Source organism: Ranitomeya imitator, chromosome 2 (assembly GCF_032444005.1).
Source record: "Ranitomeya imitator isolate aRanImi1 chromosome 2, aRanImi1.pri, whole genome shotgun sequence".
Lineage (NCBI taxonomy): Eukaryota > Metazoa > Chordata > Amphibia > Anura > Dendrobatidae > Ranitomeya > Ranitomeya imitator.
The window spans coordinates 223,338,290-223,364,003 of record NC_091283.1 but is presented as its reverse complement, the minus strand read 5'-3'; the positions used below and the strand labels follow the sequence as shown (position 1 = coordinate 223,364,003).

General features: G+C 46.1%; 3 protein-coding genes across 5 annotated transcripts in view; 1 reads left to right on the top strand and 2 right to left on the bottom strand.

Moving 5' to 3' along the window:
- Positions 1-25,714, bottom strand: part of LOC138662747 (probable E3 ubiquitin-protein ligase MID2) — a 718,902-nt gene that overhangs the window by 48,209 nt on the left and 644,979 nt on the right. The gene's annotated exons all lie outside the window — the stretch shown is intronic.
- On the top strand, positions 1,039-2,862 carry LOC138662746 (uncharacterized). The gene is made up of 2 exons (XM_069748645.1): positions 1,039-1,676; positions 1,782-2,862. The coding sequence occupies exons 1-2, from the start codon at positions 1,324-1,326 to the stop codon at positions 2,662-2,664; spliced, it is 1,236 nt and encodes a 411-aa protein (XP_069604746.1). The 5' UTR covers positions 1,039-1,323; the 3' UTR covers positions 2,665-2,862.
- LOC138662745 (uncharacterized) lies at positions 2,850-5,574 on the bottom strand. 2 transcript variants are annotated; one of them, XM_069748644.1, is made up of 7 exons: positions 5,020-5,574; positions 4,833-4,940; positions 4,670-4,741; positions 4,460-4,543; positions 4,163-4,373; positions 3,925-4,081; positions 2,850-3,805 (listed from the first exon to the last, which is right to left on the bottom strand). In XM_069748644.1, exons 2-7 carry the CDS (start codon positions 4,875-4,877, stop codon positions 2,875-2,877), a joined length of 1,500 nt encoding a protein of 499 aa, XP_069604745.1. In that variant the 5' UTR covers positions 4,878-4,940; positions 5,020-5,574; the 3' UTR covers positions 2,850-2,874. The 2 variants fall into 2 exon arrangements, with proteins under 2 accessions (XP_069604745.1, XP_069604744.1); XM_069748643.1 differs by having other exon boundaries at positions 4,833-5,574.

The window sequence follows — 25,714 nt, the reverse complement described above, 5'->3', positions numbered from 1 at the left end:
ATACATAAACAGCAATATAAATGTAATATCACTGTAATCATACTGCCCCAAAGAATAAAGCTGCCATATTACTTTTACCACTTGCAGATCAGTGTATTAAAAAAAATTAAATAATCCAGAATTGCCATTTTTATTCACTCTGCCTGTCAAAAATCACAACAGAAAGTGATAAAAAAAAATGCTATGCAACTCCAAATGATACCAATAAAAACACCAAATCATATCGCAAGATATAAGCCCTCGTACCGCTCTGTCAGAAAAATAGAAAAAAATATATAGATCTCAAAATACAGTATGGCATGCCAATTTTTTTTTCTAAAAAAGAAATGAGATGTGAAAGTAGCAAAGCATAAAAAAATATAAGTCTGATATTGCTGTATCTTTTAGATACAGGAAGAATATATATATATATTTGTACTGTGCTAGGCAGTAAAAAGTAAAATATTAAAATTTGAGAGTTCTCAGTGGTTGATACCTTTTAATGGCTAAATGAAAAGATGGTAACAAATAGAAAGCTTTGAGACTACACAGGTCAGGAAAGCTTGCTATTGGTTACCATCTTTTCAGTTAGCCATTAAAAGGTATCAACTACTGAGGACTCTCAAATTTTAACATTTTTCCTATCCATTTAGGTACACAGAGTATGGACAATTCCTTTGTGCAACTATAATGTGAATTAATTAATTATCAACCTCTACTCCTCCTCGGTCAGGCCTCATCTGGAATACTGTGCCCAGTTCTGGGCTCCACATTTTAAAAAATACATTAAAAACTGGAGCAAGTTCAGAGAAGAGAGACCAGGATGGTGAGCGAACTGCAAAATATGTCCTACGAGGAACGGTTAAAGGATCTGGGAATGTTTAACTGCAAAAAGAAGAGGAGACTTAATAGCTGTCTACAAATATCTGAAGAGATGTCACAATGTAGAGGGATCATCATTATTCTCGTTTGCACATGGAAATACAAGAAGCAATGGGATGAAACTGAAAGGGAGAACATACAGATTAGTGTTCTTTCACACTTCAGTTGTGTGGCGTCAGTTAGGTCCGACATCGTGGCGGATCGACGGATCCGTCAAATTTGGTGGAAAAACGGTTCTAACGGATCCGTTTTTTTGACGGATCAGCTGCCCCGATCCGTTTTAAAAACGGATCCGTTAGAACCGTTGCGACCGTTTTTACATCCGTTGTAACCGTTTTTTGACGGATCCGTTTTTTAAAAGGGGAGGATTTCAATGTGATTGGCTACTGGATACTACTGCAAAACTATATATAGCGTGTATTTACACCACATCTTTGAAAGGTTGTAGAGAAAGTGGCAGAAATGGAAGGAGTCCTGGCGAACATTGCAAAGATCTATGCGGATTTTACTTTTGAGGCAAATCAGTTGGCAGTCAGCGTTCGAGAGAGGGAGGAACAAAGACTGCGCATCCTACGGCAGCGGCGGAAGAGAAGGCTGTGGATCCATCCCATCACAGCACAACGTATGACCCGTGGTGTTTATTCCACGCTTTACATGGAACTAAGGGAAAACCCTCAAAAGTTCTTCAATTATGTGAGGATGAGAGCTGAAAATTTCGAGTTTTTATTAGGCTATGTGGAAGACTGTATACGTAGACGAGACACCCAGATGCGATTCTCAATATCACCAGCAGAGCGTCTCATGGTGACTATTCGGTAAGTAATTTTTTTTTTTAAATGATTCTCATTCATCAGACTTATAACTGTAATGTTGTTTTTTGAATTTTTTTATTAATTATTGTCTTTTCGTTTTGTTAACAGATTCCTTGCAACTGGAGAGTCGTTCTCATCCCTCCATTTTCAGTATCGACTTGGGATATCCACCATCTCGGGGATCATCAGAGATACCTGCCGGGCATTGTGGGAGTGCCTACAAGTGGAATACATCCCAGAGCCATCACAGGAGAGGTGGCTGGAGATCGCCCAAAATTTTCATCAAATTTGCCAGTTTCCAAATTGTGTTGGAGCAGTTGATGGAAAGCACATACGGATCGTCAAACCTTCAGGCTCTGGATCACAGTTTTATAACTATAAGAAGTACTTCTCTATTGTGTTGATGGCCATAGCCGATGCACAATGCAAGTTCATCGCTGTTGATATCGGTGCGTATGGACGCGCAAATGATTCACAAATCTTTAAAAATTCACCAATGGGGCGCCGTTTATATGGAGAGACATTTGATTTTCCGCCCCCTAGACCTCTCCCTGGAACCACTAGTCCACCATTACCATTTGTTTGTGTTGGAGATGATGCCTTCCAGCTTTCCCCACACTTGCTGAAACCCTTTGGAAGTAGTGGACTGACCCAGAGGAAAAAAATTTACAATTACCGCTTAACCAGAGCACGAAGAGTAGTGGAATGTGCTTTTGGCATCTTAACTGCCAAATGGAGAGTCCTGCTAACTGCAATTAAACTGCAGACTGAAACTGTCGATGATGTGGTCAAAGCGTGCGTTGTCCTGCACAATTTTGTTTTATCAAAAGAACAAGTTTCCCTGGAGGATAATGTTTCTGAAAGCACCTTACGGGATTACCAAAACCCCACTTTTCGCAGTCCAGTAGCAGTCTCCAGAATGCGGGACAGTTTTGCAGACTACTTCATGTCTCCTGCAGGATCAGTTGACTGGCAGTATGAAATGGTGTAAAAAAATTTTTCTTTTTACACTTGTAAAAATACCATTTTTTGTTTGCTTACAAAATCTTTGTACTTTAATGCAGCATTGTATGTTTTGCAACGGTACCCTTTAAACACTGTTATTGTTACTATTGCCATAACCTTGGTGATTTAAAAACTTTACAAAAAAAAAAGAGAAAGACAATAAAATTGTTTTTAAACCAAAAAACTGTTTATTTATTTACAGATTCTCATAGTTTGGGGTGGAGATAGTAGCGGAGGGGCTGACAGGGCGGACCACGTCGAGAGTGGGGGACAGGACATCACGGGGAGGAACAGAAGTAGAATGGGTGGTGAAAACATGAGGTTGTGTAGAGAGTTGAGGTGCTGATGTGGTGTGTGGGAGGTATGAAGGTGTTGGTGGGATTGGGAACGGAGAAGTTAAAGGGGAAGAATGGAAGGGGGACGGTAAAAACTGGGAAAGACTAAGGGGGGAAGGAACAAATGACGAAGGAGTAGAATGGACGGGAGGAGGACGGACAGGAGGAGGACGGACGGGAGGATAGACGGTGGATTGAGAGGGGAAAGGTGTTGACACATGAAGGGTAGGTGGAGGGGCATGGGACATCGCCTGCGCTAGAGCAGTGTGGCAGCCTTGCATCACATGCATCTGCAGGTCAGGAGTTAGATTTTCCATGTGCCTGAGGACCGACTGAAAAAAACAGTGCCTTGGTGACTGATTTGCATCTGATTGCATCCTATCAAGACGACTGCTGAGTTCAAGTATGCTTTTGTTAAGCATATTGTACCCAGCAGACGTTTGCTCACTCAAAAGCTTGATGGCACTGTGAAAGGATGCATTCAGCTGCAAAAAGTCAGGCGCATAGCTCCTTTCCTGACCTCTCTGGCGCTGCCGTCCTGACCACAACGTTGGTCTAGATGTTGCGGCAGTGGCAGAGGGGTGGGGTAAAGGGAACTCTAACTCATCACCTGCAGCTTCAAGTGACGAAGTCCGCCCTGCTGCTCCAGCGCTGGTGGATGAGGCTGAGGGATCAAACGAAAGGGAAGGTGCAGAAACAGAGGGGTTGACGTGGTCCCCGGTGGCGGACTCTTGAGGGATCGCTCCAGAGGGGTGCAACTCTGATGCAGGCTCCCGAGTGCTGCAGAAAGTGCTGTTAAAGAAGAAAAAAAAAATTAGTATCTGGATATTACAATTGCCCTTGCTGCAAAAAAAATTGAAGGTTACACATTTTTACAGTTTGACTGAAAATATGTGGTGTTGAATATTTACCTTCTGCTCAGCAGCGTCGACCGGAGGAACGACAGGGCTCTGGCATGTTTGTATCTGCTCCTGCGTCCTCTAGATCCACTCGGGGCCTGCATCTCCTTATTAAACTCCCTCTTGAAGCGATCCCTGAGTGACCGCCACCGCACGATAATCCTGTTACCTGGAAAGAAAAAGCAAAAATTGGTTACTATACACCACATTAAATCATGCTAACATAAGGTTATGAAGTGTGAATACTTACGCGCTAGATCCTGGGCCCCAGCATCGAGTTCCTCCCAGTTATCCATAACAGCACTGCACACTTCCTCCCATAGCCGTCGGGTGATTAACTGGTCAGCATGGCGGCGGTCCGACATGTTCCACAGCGGCTCCCGACTTTGTACTGCTTCGATGAGGGTGTTCACATCGATGCCCTCCTCTTCATCATCTTGTTCGGGAGCACGCTGTGAAGCCTAACAAAAAGATAAGAATAAAAAGGGAAAGATTACAACACATGAATTTTACATTTTACTAAACACCAAACCAAAAAGGAACTTACTCTTCGGCGACCGCCGCGATTATCATTCCGACGACTATGGGAGGTGCTTTGAGGAACTCTACGTCGAGCCCCGGATTGTGAAGACTAATTTAAAAAAAAAAATAAAATTAATAATGTTCTTTGATCGAGGCATATGTATTGTGTGCTGTGCTGAATGTTTGTGTTGGGTGTAGTGCATTGTATGTGAGGATCGGTCTGTTCAAAACTTACACTATGCGCTCCCGCTCCTTGTATTTCTCCACCCTGTCCGTCTCCTTCTGTTAGCCCCTCTGCTTCATATTCCTGTGAATACAGAATAAACACATAAAGGCTTAAAATACAATTGCCATTGTTGCACCAAAATAAAAAATTTATGAAGAAAAAAAATTAACACCTCAGTTTGCTGATGATGTGCTGGGGGGCTCTCAGAAGAAGACATTATGATCTTGCGTCTATCTTGGGTTGGTCGGTCCCTTGCTTGGGTCCTCTTGGTCCCTAGAATCTGTAAGCATAAAGGGAGTTCTAAGCTACTATACAAAAGGATAGATAGATAGATGCAGCTTTCAGGACTTTACACTTACATCTGTTTCCAAAACTTGGGGCTTGCGTATAGCTTGGGTCGGTCGGTCCCTTGCTTGGGTCCTCTTGGTCCCTAGAATCTGCAAGCATAAAGAGAGTTCTAAGCTACTATACAAAAGGATAGATGCAGCTGTAGGGACTTTACACTTACAACTTTAAAAAAAAAATGGGGAGCCTGCTTGTGTACGTCTTGGCTCAGTACCTACTACAGTACCTACAGTGCCAACTTATTTTTGATTTCCCCCACCACAAAAGAAAAAAAAAATTCTACCGTCAAACTTGATGCACAAGCTGCCAAACCCTCTACCTCCTGTTTCCCCACAAAAAAAACCCCCAAAAAATCCCTTTAAAACAACACCAAAACTACTTAGAACTTGATATGCGCAATGCGCATGCTGGTAAAACCCACCTAAACAAAGTTTAACCTTATAAAAAATGTTCCTCATTCGAAATTAAAATACCAATCCCCAAAATTGTTAATTATGATTACCCTACAGTTTGTATTTTCTAAAACCAGATAACATATTCTATAGCAAAGATTTGCATTACTCATTTGTATATATAACCTTTACTGCATGTTTACCCAATATTACATTTATCTTGAAATGAGACTACTGACAGTTTTGTGAAATTTTTATTACTATATTTTTTTAAATTTTCTTTTTTTTAGGGTACAGTAGGAGCTACACTGCTCTTTATTTGAAATACAAGTATATTATGGAAAACAACAAAGATGCAGAACACATCACACATCATTTATACACACACACAAAACAAATTTTACACCACAGCTATTCAAAATACCAGCATAGTATGAAAAACATATAAACAGGGCAGGCAGGCACACGCACGCACGCACGCACGCACACACACACAGCCACCTTCTGTCTGTCCCTCGGCACTCTGCTTCTCTGCCCTGTGTAAGCACAGCGGCCGGAAAGCAGAGTGGTGACGTCACCGCTGTGCTCTGCTTTACGGCTGGCTGGCGCTCACAATGCAGAGAAGCACAGCACGGGGACAGACAGCGGAATTTACCTTTTTTTTTTACTTTTACACTGGTAACCAGGGTAAACATCGGGTTACTAAGCGCGGCTCTGCAGTTAGTAACCCGATGTTTACTCTGGTTACCGGCATCGTTGGTCGCTGGAGAGCTGTCTGTGTGACAGCTCTCCAGCAACCAAACAGCGACGCTGCAGCGATCCGGATCGTTGTCGGTATCGCTGCAGCGTGTGACGGTACCTTTAGTAAATACATCAAAAATCAACATTAACCAATATGGCATTGACAAATGCACATGCAACCAACAAGATGCACACAAACATACCTGCAAGCAGAGTCATAACGCAAGCATAACACATGAACAGGCGTAATATTGACGAAGGCATAATAAGGTGCAGGCACATGAACACATACATACAAAAGCACACAGCAGTACAAAAATACACACACACACGGCCATCAGTCCTCCAGCTGGAGCTTGATATATTCACAGTGGCAGGCCTCGGGGTGGATCTGGACTGTAGCAGGGCACTGGCTGTTGCAGGACGACGGCAGGCCTCAGGTTGGATTCAGGTTTTAAAAGCTCTTGCTGTACTCAGTACGTCATACACAAATGCGCACACACACACACACACACACACACACACATGCACGCTGGATGTCAGTACTCACATGGCTGTCTCAGGCAGGGTCTGGCTGGCACGGCCTCTCTGGCTGGCTGGCAGGGCCTCTCTGGCTGGCTGGCAGGGCCTGGCTGGCAAGGTCTTGCTTGCAGGGTCTGGCAGTGTGTCTCTGGCTGGCAGGGCCTCTCTGGCTGGCAGGGCCTCTCTGGCTAGCTGGCAGGGCCTCTCTGGCTGGCTGGCAAGGTCTTGCTGGCAGGGTCTGGCTGGGTCTCTCTTGCATTGAAGGGTCTGTCTTGCTGGCTGGTACATTTGGGAATGACCTGTCCTCTTTATATAGTTTTTGGGTTGTCTGGGCAAAGTATCCACTTTTTGGAGCATGCTCAATCAAAAAAAGCGGATTGAGGCGACGGATCCGCCAAAAAGCGGATCGCGACGGATCCGTCGCCCATAGGCGCCCATTCTAAAAAAAGGCGGACACGACGGATCCGCCGCGGTCCGCCTTTTCGGCGGCGCCAAAAAACGTTACAAAGTCCGTCAATGTCTAGACAACGTCCGCCAAATATCGACGGATCCGTCGCATGGCGGATGGAACGGACGGCCATCCGCCACAATCCGTCTCTAATGCAAGTCAATGGGAAAATAGCGGATCCGCCAAAAAAAAATGGCGGATCCGCCATTTCACGAAAATGGCGGTTTTTGACTGACGCCGAAAGACTGAAGTGTGAAAGAGGCCTTAGATATTAGAGAAATCTTTTTGACAGTGAGGGTAAGGGAACAGGCTGCCACGAGAGGTGGTGAGTTCTTCTTCAATGAACTTCAAACAAAGGCTGGACAAACATCTGTCTGAGACGGTTTCGTGAATCCGTCATTGAGCAGGGGGTTGGACACGACGACCCTGGAGGTCCCTTCCAACTTTACCATTCTAGGATTCTATGATTCTATGACAGCAAAATGGCCCCGGACAAAACAGAGACAAAAATGGAACCCTGAGTCCTGAGACTCCGTCTACCTCATCATACTTACTGGTTATATCAGACTCGTGTATATTGCAGACCCAGATGGAAATCTTGATATAAGCACTCAGCGTAGAGCACAGGATAAATGTGAACCGAGTCTGAAAAGTGATTCAAAGTTTTATGTACTCCAAAATGGTACCAATAAAAGTTTCAACTCAAACCACAAAAAACAAGTCCCAACTCAGGTCCATTAACTGTCGGAAATATGGGGAGTTTCCGTTTTACTGGTAGAACAAAGACCCTGGAAAAGCCACATGGCTCTGCCTAAGAAACAATCAAGTGAAATCTGAGCTTCTAAATCCAAATGCCCCGTTCTCTATTGACTCCCATAGTGTGCCTAAACTGCATCCACATTTTTTGGCATTCCTATGGTGGAGAGCCCCCTAATCAATTTACAGTGTGCGTGTCTCCAGAAGCACAAGATGGCCACAATGCTACAATGGCACATTGGGTGCTACGGTGGAATATTTGAAATTCATTGTGGTGTGTAGATTGTAAAATGGAGTTACGTTTTGGTGGGTACTGCTATTCTGGTACCTTCGGGACTTGCCCAATGTGATACAGTACCCGGAAAGCATTCTAGAAACCTTTGCCCTCCAAAATTTTCCCCCATCTCCACTGAGCATTTCAGTTTTTTCGATTAGTAGATTCTGACCACATTTCCGGATTTGAATTCTCAGCAGAAATGGCATTACATACATTGGGGCCTAATTTCTCTTGTCAACCTCTGTAAAAATTAATCTACACCACTAGATGAGTTCCTTAAGGAGTTAAATTTTCCAAATAGCGTGAATTCTGGAGATTTCTGCTGTTTTGACATGTAAGCGCTCTTCAAATGTGACATAGCGTTCACACTCTAGCCGAAATTCTGCTTCAAAAGTAAAAAAGCTCTTTTTCTGTCCTGAGCCCTGCAGTGTCCCTAAGCAACAGTTCCTGACCACATATACTCTGTGGAGTCCATTTTACCCTGTTACTTTTTAAAAATGAAATATTTATTTTTCTCACTTATATATCACCATTAATTCCACAGCACTTTACAGACCTCATCATCACCATCCCCATTGGAGGTCACAATCGAAATTCCCTATCAGTCAGTGTGGGAGGAACTCGAAGAAACCCACACAAACACGGGGAGAACATTCAAAATCCTTGCAGATGTCGTTCTTGGAGGAATTTGAACCCAGGACCCCAGCGATGCAATGCTAACCACTGTGCCACCGTGACATTGAGACAAAACAAACATTTTAGTGGAAAAAAATATTTTCACTTTCCACAGCCCATTGTTATAAAATTTTGTGAAGCACCTGTAGCTCCAAAATACTCACCACACCCCTAGAGGAATATTTTAAGAAGGGTAGCTTCCAAAAGCGGGCCACTTGTTTGGGGTTTCTGCTGTTGACACCTCTGGGGCTCTGCTAATTGTTACATGATATCTGTAATATGATCAAGTCAAATTTGTGTTCCAAAAGTCAAAAAGGGGCTTTTTCCCTCCCATGCGTGGGCTCAAACAGTAGTTACAAACCAAATATGGGAAATTGCACAACACACTGGAGGACTCATTTTTTCCTCTTGTGAAAATGAAGAAATTGGGGCTAAAACATAATTTTAGTAAATACAATGTAATCGTTTATTTTTTTTACTAATTCCTGTGAGGCTTCTAAATAGTTAAAACTTCATTAATTATTTTCTGATACCTTGGAGAATGCTGTTTTAATATTTAGCATTGTTTGGAGGTTTTCTAACAAACTGGAACAAGTTACTTCAATAATAAGTACAAAAAAATGGCTTAATAAATTTTACTGAAAAAATGAAGAATTCCTGTTAAGCGTTTAACCCATCTATCAACCTAATAAAAAAATGCTGCCAAATTAGACACGAAAAAATGTTTTTTTATTAACTGCTTTGTGTACTGCGAATGGGCATAAAAAAAAAATCAAAGGTTGAAAATGTACTACCCCTGTAAACTACATGTTGTCATGCAATAAAAAAATGTTCATAGTGTTAAGGACTGGCGGAACGCACCAAGTATAGTTGATATGAAACTAGGTGCGTTCGCAGTCCGAGGTCCACCGTGCAGGTAAAAACCCTGCTGCTAGTAAGACGGACTATATGGCGGTACTATAAGTATACACGCAGGGGTTAACTTCACCCTGCGTGAAGGAAGCGATCCTGTTGCATCACAGGACCGCGGTACCGCACGTAGAGCGCGAGCAAGAAGTCAGCGAACACAACCCCAACTCAGGATTGAAGTCCGATTAGACCACTTGCTGGCGCAACATCGCAACTGGGTGTGTAAGGAAACTATTAAAATAGTGTATAAAGGCACGAGAGTGCATGCGGTGCCGCACTGATGGACGCCACTATCCACCCAGGCTTGGGTAAGGAAAGCGCAGAGGAAGCGCACGGCACCGTACTGGCGGACACAGCAACTGGACGCTGTGATGTGTGTTACGTGCAGATGGCTAGTCGGGCGCTAGATAGCTACCATCATCCGCGAGCAGTCAACAACACTAGGGAGGGATACTTAGGAGCTTTCATCCATCGACATACATCCATCTACACACACACATTATATCAAGACAATACTAGCGCATGGCCGTGCGGTCATGCGCAGTTTATATAGTTGCAGCACAGGAAGCAGCTACAGAAGTTTTGCCCTTTCAGGACCTGCCAAGAGGACCAATGGGATGTGCTGCAGTACCTGAGCATGTGACCCTCGATCTCCAACGGGAGATCTTGCCCTGGGCATGCTCAGTGTGCGCAAATAAGGACTTAGTCCCAGAGAAGCCCGCTCACCGCAGATCAGTGCAGGGTACAACAGGAGAGCCTGAAAAGGCAGCAGTAACCCTTTGCACAGAATCAGTCCCAGCAAGACGCTGGGAGCGACGCCTCCGCTGAGCAGAGCCCACTGCAGCCGAAGCAGAATGGGAGACCGCAGCAGACACGGATCGAGATTCCCCCTGTGCAGCAGAGGAAACTCGACTCCTAACATTACCCCCCCTCCTAGGGCCCCCCCCTCCTTGGGCCTCGCTACGTTCAAAGGCAGCAATAAGCTGCGGAGCCCGAATGTGCTCAGCAGGCTCCCAGGACCTATCCTCAGGACCGTAACCCTTCCAGTCCACCCAAAAAATTTTTTTGCCACGTACCACCTTGCACCCCAAGATAGCGTTCACCTCGAAATCGTCCGTAGATGAACCCGATGTCTCGGCAGATGACTCAGAAAACCGGGACATGTATACGGGCTTAAGAAGGGACACATGAAAGGTGTCGGTGATACCAAGGCGTGGAGGAAGAGCCAGACGGTAGACCACAGGATTAACCTGTTCAAGGACCTTGAAGGGACCCAAGTAGCGAGGAGCAAACTTAGTGGACTCAACACGCAGCCTGATGTTACGGGCGGAGAGCCACACTAAGTCGCCAGGAGCAAAGGTCGGAGCGGGGCGCCGATGAGCAACGGCGGAGGACCTCATTCTCTCCTTAGAGGCCTGAATGGCATCCTGAGTGCGGTCCCAAATATCCCGTGCATCCACAGCCCAGTCTGCCACCCTGGAGTCTGCGGAAGACACGGGCATAGGCACAGGTACCCGTGGATGCTGACCATAGTTGAGGAGAAATGGGGTTTGTCCAGTGGAGTCGGCTACGGCGTTGTTCAGCGCAAACTCTGCCCATGATAGCAAGGATGCCCAGTCATCCTGCCTGGCTGAAACAAAATGTCGCAGGTATGTGACCAAGGTCTGGTTGGCCCTCTCTACCAACCCATTCGTCTCGGGATGATAAGCGGAAGAGAGATTCAACTCAATACTGAGAAGACGACAAAGCTCTCTCCAGAACCGAGACGCAAACTGGGGACCCCGGTCACTGACAATTTTGTCAGGCATACCATGTAGGCGGAAGATGTGTTTAATGAACAACGCTGCCAAGGCCCGTGCAGAAGGTAACCGTGGTAGCGGCACCAAATGCACCATTTTTGAGAAATGATCGGTGATGACCCAAATGATGGTACAGCCGTGAGATTTGGGTAAACCCACGACAAAGTCCATCCCGACCATCTCCCAGGGCCTATCTGCCACCGGCAAGGGATAGAGCAACCCAGCTGGCCTTTGACGCGGAGATTTATTTTTGGCGCAGGAGACACACGCCAGAATATAATCCCTGACATCCCGGACCATATGCGGCCACCAGTACGTCCTCGCCAGTAGCTCAGATGTCCTCTTTGTCCCAAAGTGTCCACCCACCCTGGACGAATGAGCCCAAGAGAGAACCTCCGGTCGCAAATTAATGGGCACAAAAGTCTTGCCCGGTGGAACAGACTCCAGTGAAACCGGCACTACGGTTCTCAGGCTCTCAGAAGGGACAAAAAGCCGAGGCTCCTCTTCCTCCTCTTCAGTTGATATAAGGGAGCGAGAGAGAGCGTCAGCACGAATATTTTTCTCCCTGGCGAGAAAATGAAGAGAAAAGTGGAACTGGGAAAAGAACAAGGACCATCTGGCTTGGCGAGAATTTAGCCGCTGGGCTGTTTGCAAGTAGACCAAATTTTTGTGGTCCGTGTAAACTTGGAAGGGAAACCGCGCACCTTCCAGAAGGTGTCTCCACTCTGAAAAGGCCAACTTCATTGCTAGCAACTCCTTATCCCCGATGGAGTAGTTTCTCTCCGCTGGCGAGAAGGTCTTAGAGAAGAAGAAGCATGGATGCTTCCAACCTTGAGCATCCTTTTGATAGAGGACTGCTCCAGCACCAACGGATGAGGTATCCACCTCCATTAGGAATGGCTTATCCACATCGGGACGATGTAAGATGGGAGCACTAGCAAAGTGGGACTTAATAGAAGTGAAGGCCTTGGAGACCTCTTCCGACCACAATTTGGGATTCGCTCCCTTCTTGGTGAGGGCTACCAAGGGAGCTACCAGAGTTGATTAGTGGGGAATGAACTGGCGGTAATAGTTAATGAACCCCATAAAGCACTGCACCGCTTTAAGAGAATGGGGCTCTTGCCAGTCCATCACAGCCTGTAGTTTGGCAGGATCCATAGCCAATCCCTGGGCGGAGATGATATAGCCCAGGAACGGTAAAGACTCCTTCTCAAACATACACTTCTCCAACTTAGCATGAAGAGAGTTTGCCCGTAGGAGGTCGAAGACTCTGCCAACATCTCTCCGGTGGGAGTCAATATCTGGAGAAAAGATGAGAATATCATCCAGATAGACTACAACTGAGGTGGAAAGCATATCCCGGAAGATGTCGTTGACAAAGTCTTGGAAAACGGCTGGGGCATTACAGAGCCCGAAGGGCATCACCAGATACTCATAGTGCCCATCTCTCGTGTTAAACGCCGTTTTCCATTTGTCCCCCTCACGGATGCGAATCAGGTTATAAGCACCCCGCAGATCTAATTTAGTAAACACTCTAGCTCCCCGAAGCCTATCGAAGAGCTCGGATATCAAGGGCAAAGGATACTTGTTCTTAACGGTGATAGCGTTAAGACCCCTGTAGTCTATGCATGGACGTAGTTCCCCATTCTTCTTCTGCACGAAGAAGAACCCTGCCCCAGCAGGTGACACTGACTTCCTGATAAACCCTCTTGCCAGATTCTCTTGAATGTACTGAGACATGGCCTCTGTCTCCAGGAGAGATAATGGATAAACTCGACCCCGGGGAGGCTCCGCACCAGGCAAGAGATCGATAGGACAGTCATAGGGGCGATGGGGCGGAAGGGTCTCCACCGCCTTTTTGGAGAACACGTCTGCGTAAGACCAATATTGCTTGGGGAGAGAGGATAGATCTGCGAGTACCTCAGTAGTAGCAACCTGAACGCACTCTCGGTGACACCTACCCCCACATGATTCACACCATCCCAGAATTCTGCCTGAGGACCACTTGATGTGAGGAGAGTGGTACTGTAACCAAGGTATCCCCAACAGAACCTCATCAATCCCCTCAGGAATGATGAGCAGAGATATAATCTCCTGATGGGATGGGGACATGGACAGAGTAAAAGGAATGGTCTGATGTGTTATCTGTGCGGGGAGTGTCGACCCATTCACCACTCGTACCGTTACTGGTTGAGGTAGCATTACCAGGGGTATTGCGTGACGTTGGGCGAAGGCAGAAGACATAAAATTGCCCTCCGCCCCAGAATCCACGCAGAGCTCTACCGAGTGGGAGGATGAGCCAAAAGTAATTGTCCCCTTAAAGGACAATTTGGAGGCAAATGTCGCAGTGTCTCTTGCACCTCCACCTACTACCACTAGACGCTGACGTTTCCTCGACCGCTGATGACATCTGGTGGCAAGATGTCCTGACTGTTGGCATACATGGCAAACCTGGAGTGCATGAGCGGTCTGGGACTTAGATCCTGCTCGTGACACTACCTTAGGTTCATGGGACTCAGGAGCCTGGACTGGAGATTCCAGAGGTTTGGCGAAGGTGGGAGCCAGCTGAAACCTCTGCCTACACTGGGCTCGCTCTAACCTCCGCTCGTGAAAACGGAGGTCAATACGAGTAGATACTGTTATTAATTCTTCCAGTGTGGCGGGAATCTCCCTAGTGGCCAGGGCGTCCTTAACGTGGTCAGCCAGCCCCCTTCAAAATATAGGGATAAGGGCTTTATCCGACCACTCCAGCTCAGATGCTAGAGTGCGGAAGTGGACGGCAAAAAGGCTGACCAAGTACGAGCCCTGAGTCAATGCCAACAGTTGGAGCGCCGTATCATGGGTGACACAAGGTCCTAAGAAAACCTGTTTCAGAGTGCTCAGGAATAACGGAGCACTCTGCACCACATGATCGCCACGCTCCCACAGCGGCGTAGCCCACTGCAACGCCCTGTCCGACAATAAGGATATGATAAAAGCCACCTTAGCCCGCTCTGTAGGGAAACGAGAGGCCAGAAGTTCGAGATGTATTGAGCACTGACTCACGAAACCCCTACAGGACTTACTGTCACCAGAAAATTTCTCTGGTAGCGGGAGGCGGCAGTGGACAAGGTAGCTGCAGCCACACTTGCAGCCTGAACAGCGACAGCAGTAACGTCCACAGCTGAGGTTGAACGCTCTAGAGCCGCCAACCTTCCCTCCAGCTGCTGGACGTACCGCTGTAGACGCTGATCGTCCGTCAATACTAGCCAGACCTTGGCGCTAGTATTATGTTAAGGACTGGCGGAACGCACCAAGTATAGATGATATGAAACTAGGTGCGTTCGCAGTCCGAGGTCCACCGTGCAGGTAAAAACCCTGCTGCTAGTAAGACGGACTATATGGCGGTACTATAAGTATACACACACGGGTTAACTTCACCCTGCGTGAAGGAAGCGATCCTGTTGCGTCACAGGACCGCGGTACCGCACATAGAGCGCGAGCAAGAAGTCAGCGAACACAACCCCAACTCAGGATTGAAGTCCGATTAGACCACTTGCTGGCACAACACCGCAACTGGGTGTGTAAGGAAACTATTAAAATAGTGTATAAAGGCACGAGAGTGCATGCGGTGCCGCACTGACGGACGCCACTAACCACCCAGGCTTGGGTAAGGAAAGCGCAGAGGAAGCGCACGGCGCCGTACTGGCGGACACAGCAACTGGACGCTGTGATGTGTGTTACGTGCAGATGGCTAGTCGGGCGCTAGATAGCTACCATCATCCGCGAGCAGTCAACAACACTAGGGAGGGATACTTAGGAGCTTTCATCCATCGACATACATCCATCTACACACACACATTATATCAAGACAATACTAGCGCATGGCCGTGCGGTCATGCGCAGTTTATATAGTTGCAGCACAGGAAGCAGCTACAGAAGTTTTGCCCTTTCAGGACCTGCCAAAAGGACCAATGGGATGTGCTGCAGTACCTGAGCATGTGACCCTCGATCTCCAACGGGAGATCTTGCCCTGGGTATGTTCAGTGTGTGCAAATAAGGACTTAGTCCCAGAGAAGCCCGCTCGCCGCAGATCAGTGCAGGGTACAACAGGAGAGCCAGAAAAGGCAGCAGTAACCCTTTGCACAGAATCAGTCCCAGCAAGACGCTGGGAGCGACGCCTCCGCTGAGCAGAGCCCACTGCGGCCGAAGCAGAATGGGAGACCGCAGCAGACACGGATCGAGATTCCCCCTGTGCAGCAGAGGAAACTCGACTCCTAACACATAGAGCCCTGATTATAAAACAAAAATGTAAAAGTAATGCTTCTCAGAATATGTAAAAAAAAAACAAGTTCTATTTAAGAAAAAAAATAGTCATCACCTTTTTTATTTTACCGAAAGTAAATGACCTCTTTAATAAAAAAAAATTTGGGTAAATTTTAACACTATAATTTTGCCATCGACAAATCCCACCCATCCTGCAAAAATCAAGCCCTCACACAGTTGTAACAAAATAAAAAAAATATATATTACGGCTCCTGGAATTCAAAAATCAATACGAGAAAAACAATTGTTAAACTAATCACTACCATATTTTAAGACGTTAAGAACAATCCTAATGAAATGTGAGCCAACAATTAGAAGCAAAATTGAATGTGTTTGCATTGATACAAGACATAATACAAGTTTTTGTTTCCATACATGGGTCAGGAACGTTCCTCAGGACTTCGTGCATTTTCTTACTTTGTCGTCAGAGTATCCGCAGTCACTAACAAAACAAAACACAGCTACTTTTTTCTATAACGTGGCAGACAATGATAAAGCGACTTGAAAGTCAGCCACGTCTGCACATGCATCATACGACTGTGTCTTGACAGTGACAATTACAGAAGCAGTAGGGAGCATTCGGAGGGACGTTCGGGTACAATTTACGAGGACGCAGACAATATGTTTGATATAAACCAATTTATTCCCATTAACAATAACCAGTCTGGTTTGCCGTACCCCCGCCGTACCCTATTTAGCATTTACAGTTAGATAGGGTTCACATTCCCGGCATATCACCAGCCTAATGCACTAGCTGCCGGCAGATTAATCAATCTCAAACTGCAGATATGAGCGTTATTGGTAAACGGTCCACGTTTTAGATCTGGCCTGTCAGACTTCTGATTGGAAATCTTATTGAGTGTCTAAGCTTTTAAAGGCCGTTATTTCAGTCTGAGACAGGCGCCAAGGCATATATAGAAAATGCACGCTCACAATGAATTGTTAGATCCTACAAGGGCAGAGTCATTTTAGCAGTACGAGAGAACATTAAATTCAGAATTCATCGTGAATAGCAATTTCCTCTAAGTATAGGCAGAAAATTTGGTTTTAATAGAACCACTGTGTTCCTTGAATATAGTAAGTACAAAGCATCTGATGATAGTTTCCCGTGGCTAAATCTTTCTGAGAAGATGATGTTCAGCTTTAAAGACACATTCCCCTGAACTTTTTCCCACTAAACCTATGTTGGACTGAGTTGCCAAAATGCCCACCAGTAACGTTGATTCCTGGAGCCAACTGTTGAGTTATATGCAAAAATAACCTGAACCTACTACACAAATTTACTCTTGTTTCTATGTAATATTAACTTGGCTAGGTTGTTTAATGAATGATTAGCATATAACTTTTTCTGCAAATTGTAATTCAAGTGTAACAGCATTACTCATTAGCACTCCATCACAGGGGCCTACCGGAAGATTCTCAGTTCTCCTGTGGCCAGTCCGAGCCTGTGTATACGTACTGGAGTGTAAGTGTGTCAATATACTTGTCATGAGGTAGACTGTTGCTGTTATATGTTGTGTTATGTGTGGTGATTTGCATTGTTGATGATGAAGCTGTATTCTGCCCATCAACAGACAGCTGACAGGGACAGTAAAAGTTAAGAGTTGGGGCTAGCCCATAGTGGGAGGGGTTAGTGTAAGGGAAACTGTTTCCTGTTTGGAGGCCAGATAGGGCCTGGAGTGCATAGTGAGTGGACCAAAGGTGTTGCATTTGGTGGGGACTCTAAGTGACAGGGGACCGAATAGGAGACATTAAGACAGTTCAGTTCTGAATTACTAGTGACTAAGAGACAAAGTGGAATTCTAGAAATGGGTCGTAGAAGAGGAGGCTTAGCCATGAGACCCTGAGCTTTTCATTAAATCATTATAAGCATTCTAGAATGTAAAAGGCCTAATATATATATATATATATATATATATATATATATTTATATATATATAGTACAGACCAAAAGTTTGGACACACTTTCTCATTTAAAGATTTCTCTGTATTTTCATGACTATGAAAATTGTACATTCACACTGAAGGCATCAAAACTATGAATTAACACATGTGCAATTATATACTTAACAAAAAAGTGTGAAACAACTGAAATTATGTATTATATTCTAGGTCCTTCAAAGTAGCCACCTTTTGCTTTGATGACTGCTTTGCACACTCTTGGCATTCTCTTGATGAGCTTCAAGAGGTAGTCACCGGGAATGGTCTTCCAACAATCTTGAAGGAGTTCCCAGAGATGCTTAGCACTTGTTGGTCCTTTTGTCTTCACTCTGTGGTCCAACTCACCCAAAACCATCTCGATAGTCATCTGGCGTAGCACCCCATCACTCTCCTACTTGGTCAAATAGCCCTTACACAGCCTGGAGGTGTGTTTGGGGTCATTGTCCTGTTGAAAAATAAATGATGGTCCAGCTAAATGCAAACCGGATGGAATAGCATGCCGCTGCAAGATGCTGTGGTAGCCATGCTGTTTCAGTATGTCTTCAATTTTGAATAAATCCCTAACAGTGTCACCAGCAAAGCACCCCCACACCATCACACCTCCTCCTCCATGCTTCACGTGGGAACCAGGCATGTAGAGTCCATCCGTTCACCATTTCTGTGTCGCACAAAGACAACGTGGTTGGAACCAAAGATCTCAAATTTGGACTCATCAGACCAAAGCACAGATTTCCACTGCTCTAATGTCCATTCCTTGTGTTCTTTAGCCCAAACAAGTCTCTTCTGCTTGTTGCCTGTCCTTAGCAGTGGTTTCCTAGCAGCTATTTTACCATGAAGGCATGCTGCACAAAGTCTCCTCTTAACAGTTGTTGTAGAGATGTGTCTGCTGCTAGAACTCTGTGTGGCATTGACCTGGTCTCTAATCTGAGCTGTTGTTAACCTGCGATTTTTGAGGCTGGTGACTCAGATATACTTATCCTCAGAAGCAGAGGTGACTCTTGGTCTTCCTTTTCTGGGGTGGTCCTCATGTGAGCCAGTTTCTTTATAGCGCTTGATGGTTTTTGCCACTGCACTTGGGGACACTTTCAAAGTTTTCCCAATTTTTCGGACTGACTGACCTTCATTTCTTAAAGTAATGATGGCCGCTCGTTTTTCTTTATTTAGCTGCTTTTTTCTTGCCATAATACAAACTCTAACAGTCTATTCAGTAGGACTATCAGCTGTCTATCCACCAGACTTCTGCACAACACAACTGATGGTCCCAACCCCATTTATAAGGCAAGAAATCCCAATATTAAACCTGACAGGGCACACCTGTGAAGAGAAAACCATTCCCGGTGACTACCTCTTGAAGCTCATCAAGAGAATGCCAAGAGTGTGCAAAGCAGTCATCAAAGCAAAAGGTTGCTACTTTGAAGAACCTACAGTAGAATACAAGACATAATTTCAGTTGTTTCACACTTTTTTGTTAACTATATAATTCCACATGTGTTAATTCATAGTTTTGATGTCTTCAGTGGGAATGTACAATTTTCAGGGTCATGAAAATACAGAAAAATCTTTAAATGAGAAGGTGTGTCCAAACTTTTGGCTTTATATATATATATATATATATATATATATATATATATAATAAGGTCGTCTCATAGATGCTTCTCCATTACTAACCCTTGGGATTGATTTCAGCTGACGTTACAAAGCTGACATCAACCCCAAAAATATTACTCCACTTGTCACTGTATCAGGGAAAGTGGAAGGAGCTGGGCAAAGCGCCAGAACCGGCACATCTAATAGATACATCTTTTCTGGGGTGGTTGCGAGCTGATGTTTTTAGGATTTGGAAGGCCAATATCCAGGACCCCTTCCCAATCTGAGAATATCAGCCCTCTGCTTTAGCTTGGCTTGTTGTCAAAAATGGGGGGGGGCCCATGACATTTTTTTATATTATTTAAATAAATGCACCAATGTAGATTACTGAGATGCCACCTTGCTGGATTCCTGGTACAAGGGCAACAGACCATAATTGATTCCATCACTAGAGCTGGATCGAAAAATGCATCAATTCAAGAACGCATTGGTAGAGAAACTACTGATGGCTTTCCCACCTGAGAGCAGCAACTCAGTGGAACAACAAGGCAAAGGCAGAAGAGGAAATCACCAACACAACTGTGGCACCGCCACCACCTTAAGGCAGGGTTAGCATGGCTGCAATTGGTCAGAACTTTCTGAGAATGCCACAACATCTGACACCACCGTGTGATACTGCTCGTATCAGTAGGAGGCAGCATCTCATCAACATGGTGAAAGAGTATGTGTCCATACATATCCACGTACTACCTCATTTAACTATTGGGTGTCCGAAATGGACACAAGGTCAGACCTTGCCCTGTTTGTTTGGAAGTGCTGGCCTGCCCTGCTGCAAGTGTCATGTCAGAACGTGACTTTTATACTGCAGGTGGTTTCATCAGACAACGTGGGAACTAGAGTTGAGCGACCTTGACCTTTTTAGAGTCGAGCCGGGTTTTGCGAAACCCGACTATGTCCAAAGTCGGGTCGAGTGAAATCGGCCGATTATGACGTAAAGTCGGGATCGACCGAAACACGAAACCCAATGCAAGTCAATGGGGCAGCATAGTCGGCAGTGAGTGGGGGCCAGGAAAACACCTAGAGTGGCCATTTTAATGTCAAAACCATCCATTCTTCTTAATGAAGCTTGTCAAGCGTAATTTACCTTATAATAATTGGAAGGCATTTGAAATTGGGGGTCATTTGGCTAAAGTTGTGGGGGGTAGGGCTGGTTCAAGTAATTAGTGGGCCCAGGAAATCTGGACCACGTCACGGCAGTGGAGCAGGGAGAGGTAAGTATTTCAACTTTGCAAGTGCTGTGAACCTGAGCAAGCAGGGGGGGCCCACTCGTTGGCATTGGCACTGGCACAGGGCCCCTCAAAGTACAGCGGTGTGTTTGCACGGCGGGGGCGCCTCCCACCGGCAGCAACACTTTTGCGTACTATGAGAGGCCCTGTGCCAGTGACGTCGCCAACTAGTATTCCTCCCCCCACCTGATGAAGGAACCTGCACTTTCATCTGCACCTTCCTCTTTGTCCCCGTGTAAGGTGGTATGGTATGCGGGAAGAGCAACCTGACTTTCAGCAGGGTCACAATGTTGTTGTGTAGCGTGCACGGGGAATGTTGCGTTATGGGTCAATGTACCAGCAGACTCATCTATCACTGGCTGGGCAATGGGCACGATGAAGTGGAAACACAGATATAGGCCCAAAGAAGAAAGTGGGCTAAATGCAGTTCAAAATTGGTAACACAGGAATAACCAGGGGGCATTGCAGTGGAGGACAACTGGAATGAGAGGCTGACACAGAGAGTAGGGCCAAATCAGTAAGTAGTCGAAATGCAGTTCAAAATTGGCAACCGTAGTAAACAGGCGGCACAGCTTTGTTCAGTGGAGGAGAACAGCAAGGAGTGGCAGACACCGATAGTAGGCCCCAAACCAACTAGTACGCCAAATGCAGTTGTTCCATTTAACCACAATTTAATGAGAGCCTGAAGATAGAAGCTCAGGAAAGGCAACCTGGGGAACACCTTGGAGTGTAACACACCATCTCTCTCCACCCCATACCCATTTTGTATGGCCTAATGCAGTGTACTTTTCTACAACTACTAAACGAGAGTCGGAAGACCGAAGCAATGGCAAGGAAACCTGGGGAACACCTTAGAGTGTAACACACCCTCTCTCTACACCCCATACCCAATTTGAAGGCCTAATGCAGTGTAGTTTCCAAGAACTACTAAACGAGAGCCGGAAGATCGAAGCTCAGGAAAGGCAACCTGGGGAACACCTTGGAGTGTAACACACCCTCTCGCTACACCCCATACCCAATTTGAAGGCCTAATGCAGCGTAGTTTCCAACAACTACTAAACGAGAGCCGGAAGATCGAAGCTCAGGAAAGGCAACCTGGGGAACACCTTGGAGTGTAACAAACCCTCTCTCTACACCCCATACCCAATTTGTAGGCCTAATGCAGCGTAGTTTCCGACAACTACTAAACGAGAGCATGAAGATCGAAGCTCAGGAAAGGCAACCTGGGGAACACCTTGGAGTGTAACACACCCTCTCTCTACACCCCATACCCAATTTGTAGGCCTAATGCAGCGTAGTTTCCGACAACTACTAAACGAGAGCCGGAATATCGAAGCTCAGGAAAGGCAACCTGGGGAACACCTTGGAGTGTAACACACCCTCTCTCTACGCCCCATACCCAATTTGTAGGCCTAATGCAGCGTAGTTTCCGACAACTACTAAACGAGAGCCGGAATATCGAAGCTCAGGAAAGGCAACCTGGGGAACACCTTGGAGTGTAACACACCCTCTCTCTACACCCCATACCCAATTTGAAGGCCTAATGCAGTGTAGTTTCCAAGAACTACTAAACGAGAGCCGGAAGATCGAAGCTCAGGAAAGGCAACCTGGGGAACACCTTGGAGTGTAACACACCCTCTCGCTACACCCCATACCCAATTTGAAGGCCTAATGCAGCGTAGTTTCCAACAACTACTAAACGAGAGCCGGAAGATCGAAGCTCAGGAAAGGCAACCTGGGGAACACCTTGGAGTGGAACACACCATCTCTCTACACCCCATACCCAATTTGAAGGCCTAATGCAGAGTAGTTTCCAAGAACTACTAAACGAGAGCCGGAAGATCGAAGCTCAGGAAAGGCAACCTGGGGAACACCTTGGAGTGTAACACAACGTCTCTCTACACGACGGAAGGGCTGATTCTTAGGAAGGAAGGCTGTTGGAAATAAGCATTGCGCGTCCGAGGGTGATTATATTCTTATTAGGTATATACTCACCCTCGGACGCGCCCTGCTTCTTTATTTGGAATGAATGTTTATTTGCAATGTGGTGTTGACTTTCTCTATTATTTTGGTAATTAATGATTTTATTATTTTCATTATTTTGCATCTTCTCGGCAATAATATAAAGAAGACGCGACAGGACAACACTCGGTGGATGCCATATGTGTGTTTTCAATTTAAAAAAACTTTCAGTTAACTACTTGCAGGAGAAAGTAATTGTAGCTGGTGGCCATTTTTAGTACTGTACCAGATTAGAGTTGTGTGTTTGTTTTTAATGTTAAAATGTCTGCATTTGATATCTCACCAGTATTTTCTTTTTTATAAGCAAAATACTTATTTTTATATTTTCTGATGTTGGTTCCAGGGGTACACGGCCAGCAGTGCCCTGGTCAGTGTAGTAGTAGTTGAAAGAATGGACCGCAGACAGGCATCGAAGGCCTAAAATAATAACACATGGCTGTAGGCAATTTTAAATTGGTTCCAGGGGTACACGGACAGCAGTGGTGTGGTCAGTGGAGGCCTAGTGGAAGGAGTGACCGCAGACAGGCATCGAAGGCCTAAAATAATAACACATGGCTGTAGGCAATTTTAAATTGGTTCCAGGGGTACACGGGCAGCAGTGACCTGGTCAGTGTAGTAGTAGTTGAAAGAATGGACCGCAGACAGGCATCGAAGGCCTAAAATAAAAAAATTGGGCTGGCTGTAGGCAATTTTAAATTGGTTCCAGGGGTACACGGGCAGCAGTGGTGTGGTCAGTGGAGGCCTAGTGGAAGGAGTGACCGCAGACAGGCATCGAAGGCCTAAAATAATAACACATGGCTGTAGGCAATTTTAAATTGGTTCCAGGGGTACACGGGCAGCAGTGACCTGGTCAGTGTAGTAGTAGTTGAAAAAATGGACCGCAGACAGGCATCGAATGCCTAAAATAATAACACATGGCTGTAGGCAATTTTAAATTGGTTACAGGGGTACACGGACAGCAGTGACCTGGTCAGTGTAGTAGTAGTTGAAAGAATGGACCGCAGACAGGCATCGAAGGCCTAAAATAAAAAAATTGGGCTGGCTGTAGGCAATTTTAAATTGGTTCCAGGGGTACACGGACAGCAGTGGTGTGGTCAGTGGAGGCCTAGTGGAAGGAGTGACCGCAGACAGGCATCGAAGGCCTAAAATAATAACACATGGCTGTAGGCAATTTTAAATTGGTTCCAGGGGTACACGGGCAGCAGTGACCTGGTCAGTGTAGTAGTAGTTGAAAGAATGGACCGCAGACAGGCATCGAAGGCCTAAAATAAAAAAATTGGGCTGGCTGTAGGCAATTTTAAATTGGTTCCAGGGGTACACGGGCAGCAGTGGTGTGGTCAGTGGAGGCCTAGTGGAAGGAGTGACCGCAGACAGGCATCGAAGGCCTAAAATAATAACACATGGCTGTAGGCAATTTTAAATTGGTTCCAGGGGTACACGGGCAGCAGTGACCTGGTCAGTGTAGTAGTAGTTGAAAAAATGGACCGCAGACAGGCATCGAATGCCTAAAATAATAACACATGGCTGTAGGCAATTTTAAATTGGTTCCAGGGGTACACGGGCAGCAGTGACCTGGTCAGTGTAGTAGTAGTTGAAAGAATGGACCGCAGACAGGCTTAGAAGGCCTAACATAACAAACTTGGGCTGGCTGTAGGCACTTTTAAATTGGTTCCAGGGGTACACGGGCAGCAGTGGTCTGGTCAGTGGAAGTCTAGTGGAAGGAGTGACCGCAGACAGGCTTCCAAGGCCTAACATAACAAACTTGGGCTGGCTGTAGGCACTTTTAAATTGGTTCCAGGGGTACACGGGCAGCAGTGGTCTGGTCAGTGGAAGTCTAGTGGAAGGAGTGACCGCAGACAGGCTTCCAAGGCCTAACATAACAAACTTGGGCTGGCTGTAGGCACTTTTAAATTGGTTCCAGGGGTACACGGGCAGCAGTGGTCTGGTCAGTGGAAGTCTAGTGGAAGGAGTGACCGCAGACAGGCTTCCAAGGCCTAACATAACAAACTTGGGCTGGCTGTAGGCACTTTTAAATTGGTTCCAGGGGTACACGGGCAGCAGTGGTCTGGTCAGTGGAAGTCTAGTGGAAGGAGTGACCGCAGACAGGCTTCCAAGGCCTAACATAACAAACTTGGGCTGGCTGTAGGCACTTTTAAATTGGTTCCAGGGGTACACGGGCAGCAGTGGTCTGGTCAGTGGAAGTCTAGTGGAAGGAGTGACCGCAGACAGGCTTCCAAGGCCTAACATAACAAACTTGGGCTGGCTGTAGGCACTTTTAAATTGGTTCCAGGGGTACACGGGCAGCAGTGGTCTGGTCAGTGGAAGTCTAGTGGAAGGAGTGACCGCAGACAGGCTTCGAAGGCCTAACATAACAAAATTGGGCTGGCTGTAGGCACTTTAAATTGGTTCCAGGGGTACATGGGCAGCAGTGTATGGTCAGTGGAAGTCTAGTGGAAGGAGTGACGGCAGACAGTCTTCGAAGGCCTAACATAACAAAATTGGGCTGACTGTAGGCACTTTTAAATTGGTTCCAGGGTAACACGGCCAGCAGTGGCCTGGTCAGTGTAGTAGTTGTAGAAAGAAGGGACCGCAGACAGGCTTCGAAGGCCTAACATAACAAAAATGTCAAAACAATGGTATTGTCAGTGCCAGGCATTGAAGGATGTCAGCGGCTAGACTACACATTGGTGAAGCTGTGAGAGATAATTTTGCTAGTGGTAGAGCACTGTTTGAGCTGGGGGGGGAACTGTCTTGTGGCCGGCGGTACAGGCACAGGGCCCCTCATATTACAACGGTGTGTCTGACGTTGGGTGCGCACCACCACCGCCAGAGACACTTTATTGTACTATGAGGGACCCAGTGGCAGTGCCGTCGACCAAAAGCGGCCACACCCACCTCTTCAGACAAACTGCACTCTCAAGGGTCCAAGCGCAAAGTGGCGATAGCACGGCCCCGTGTGGGGAGTTTGGCCATTTCGTGAGGTGGAAACATGTCGTATGCTGGACAATCAGGTGAAGAAAATTACGAGATTGGAAAAGTCATTCAGAAT

Excerpts from the sequence above, each read along its gene's own strand:
- LOC138662746 (XM_069748645.1), top strand. The coding sequence starts at position 1,324 with ATGGAAGGAGTCCTGGCGAACATTGCAAAGATCTATGCGGATTTTACT. Across the intron at positions 1,677-1,781 it reads CGTCTCATGGTGACTATTCG|ATTCCTTGCAACTGGAGAGT; the intron begins GTAAGTAATTTT and ends TTTTGTTAACAG.
- LOC138662745 (XM_069748643.1), bottom strand. The coding sequence starts at position 4,877 with ATGTCTTCTTCTGAGAGCCCCCCAGCACATCATCAGCAAACTGAG. Across the intron at positions 4,742-4,832 it reads CACATCATCAGCAAACTGAG|GAATATGAAGCAGAGGGGCT; the intron begins GTGTTAATTTTT and ends CTGTATTCACAG. Across the intron at positions 3,806-3,924 it reads TCGACGCTGCTGAGCAGAAG|CACTTTCTGCAGCACTCGGG; the intron begins GTAAATATTCAA and ends CTTCTTTAACAG.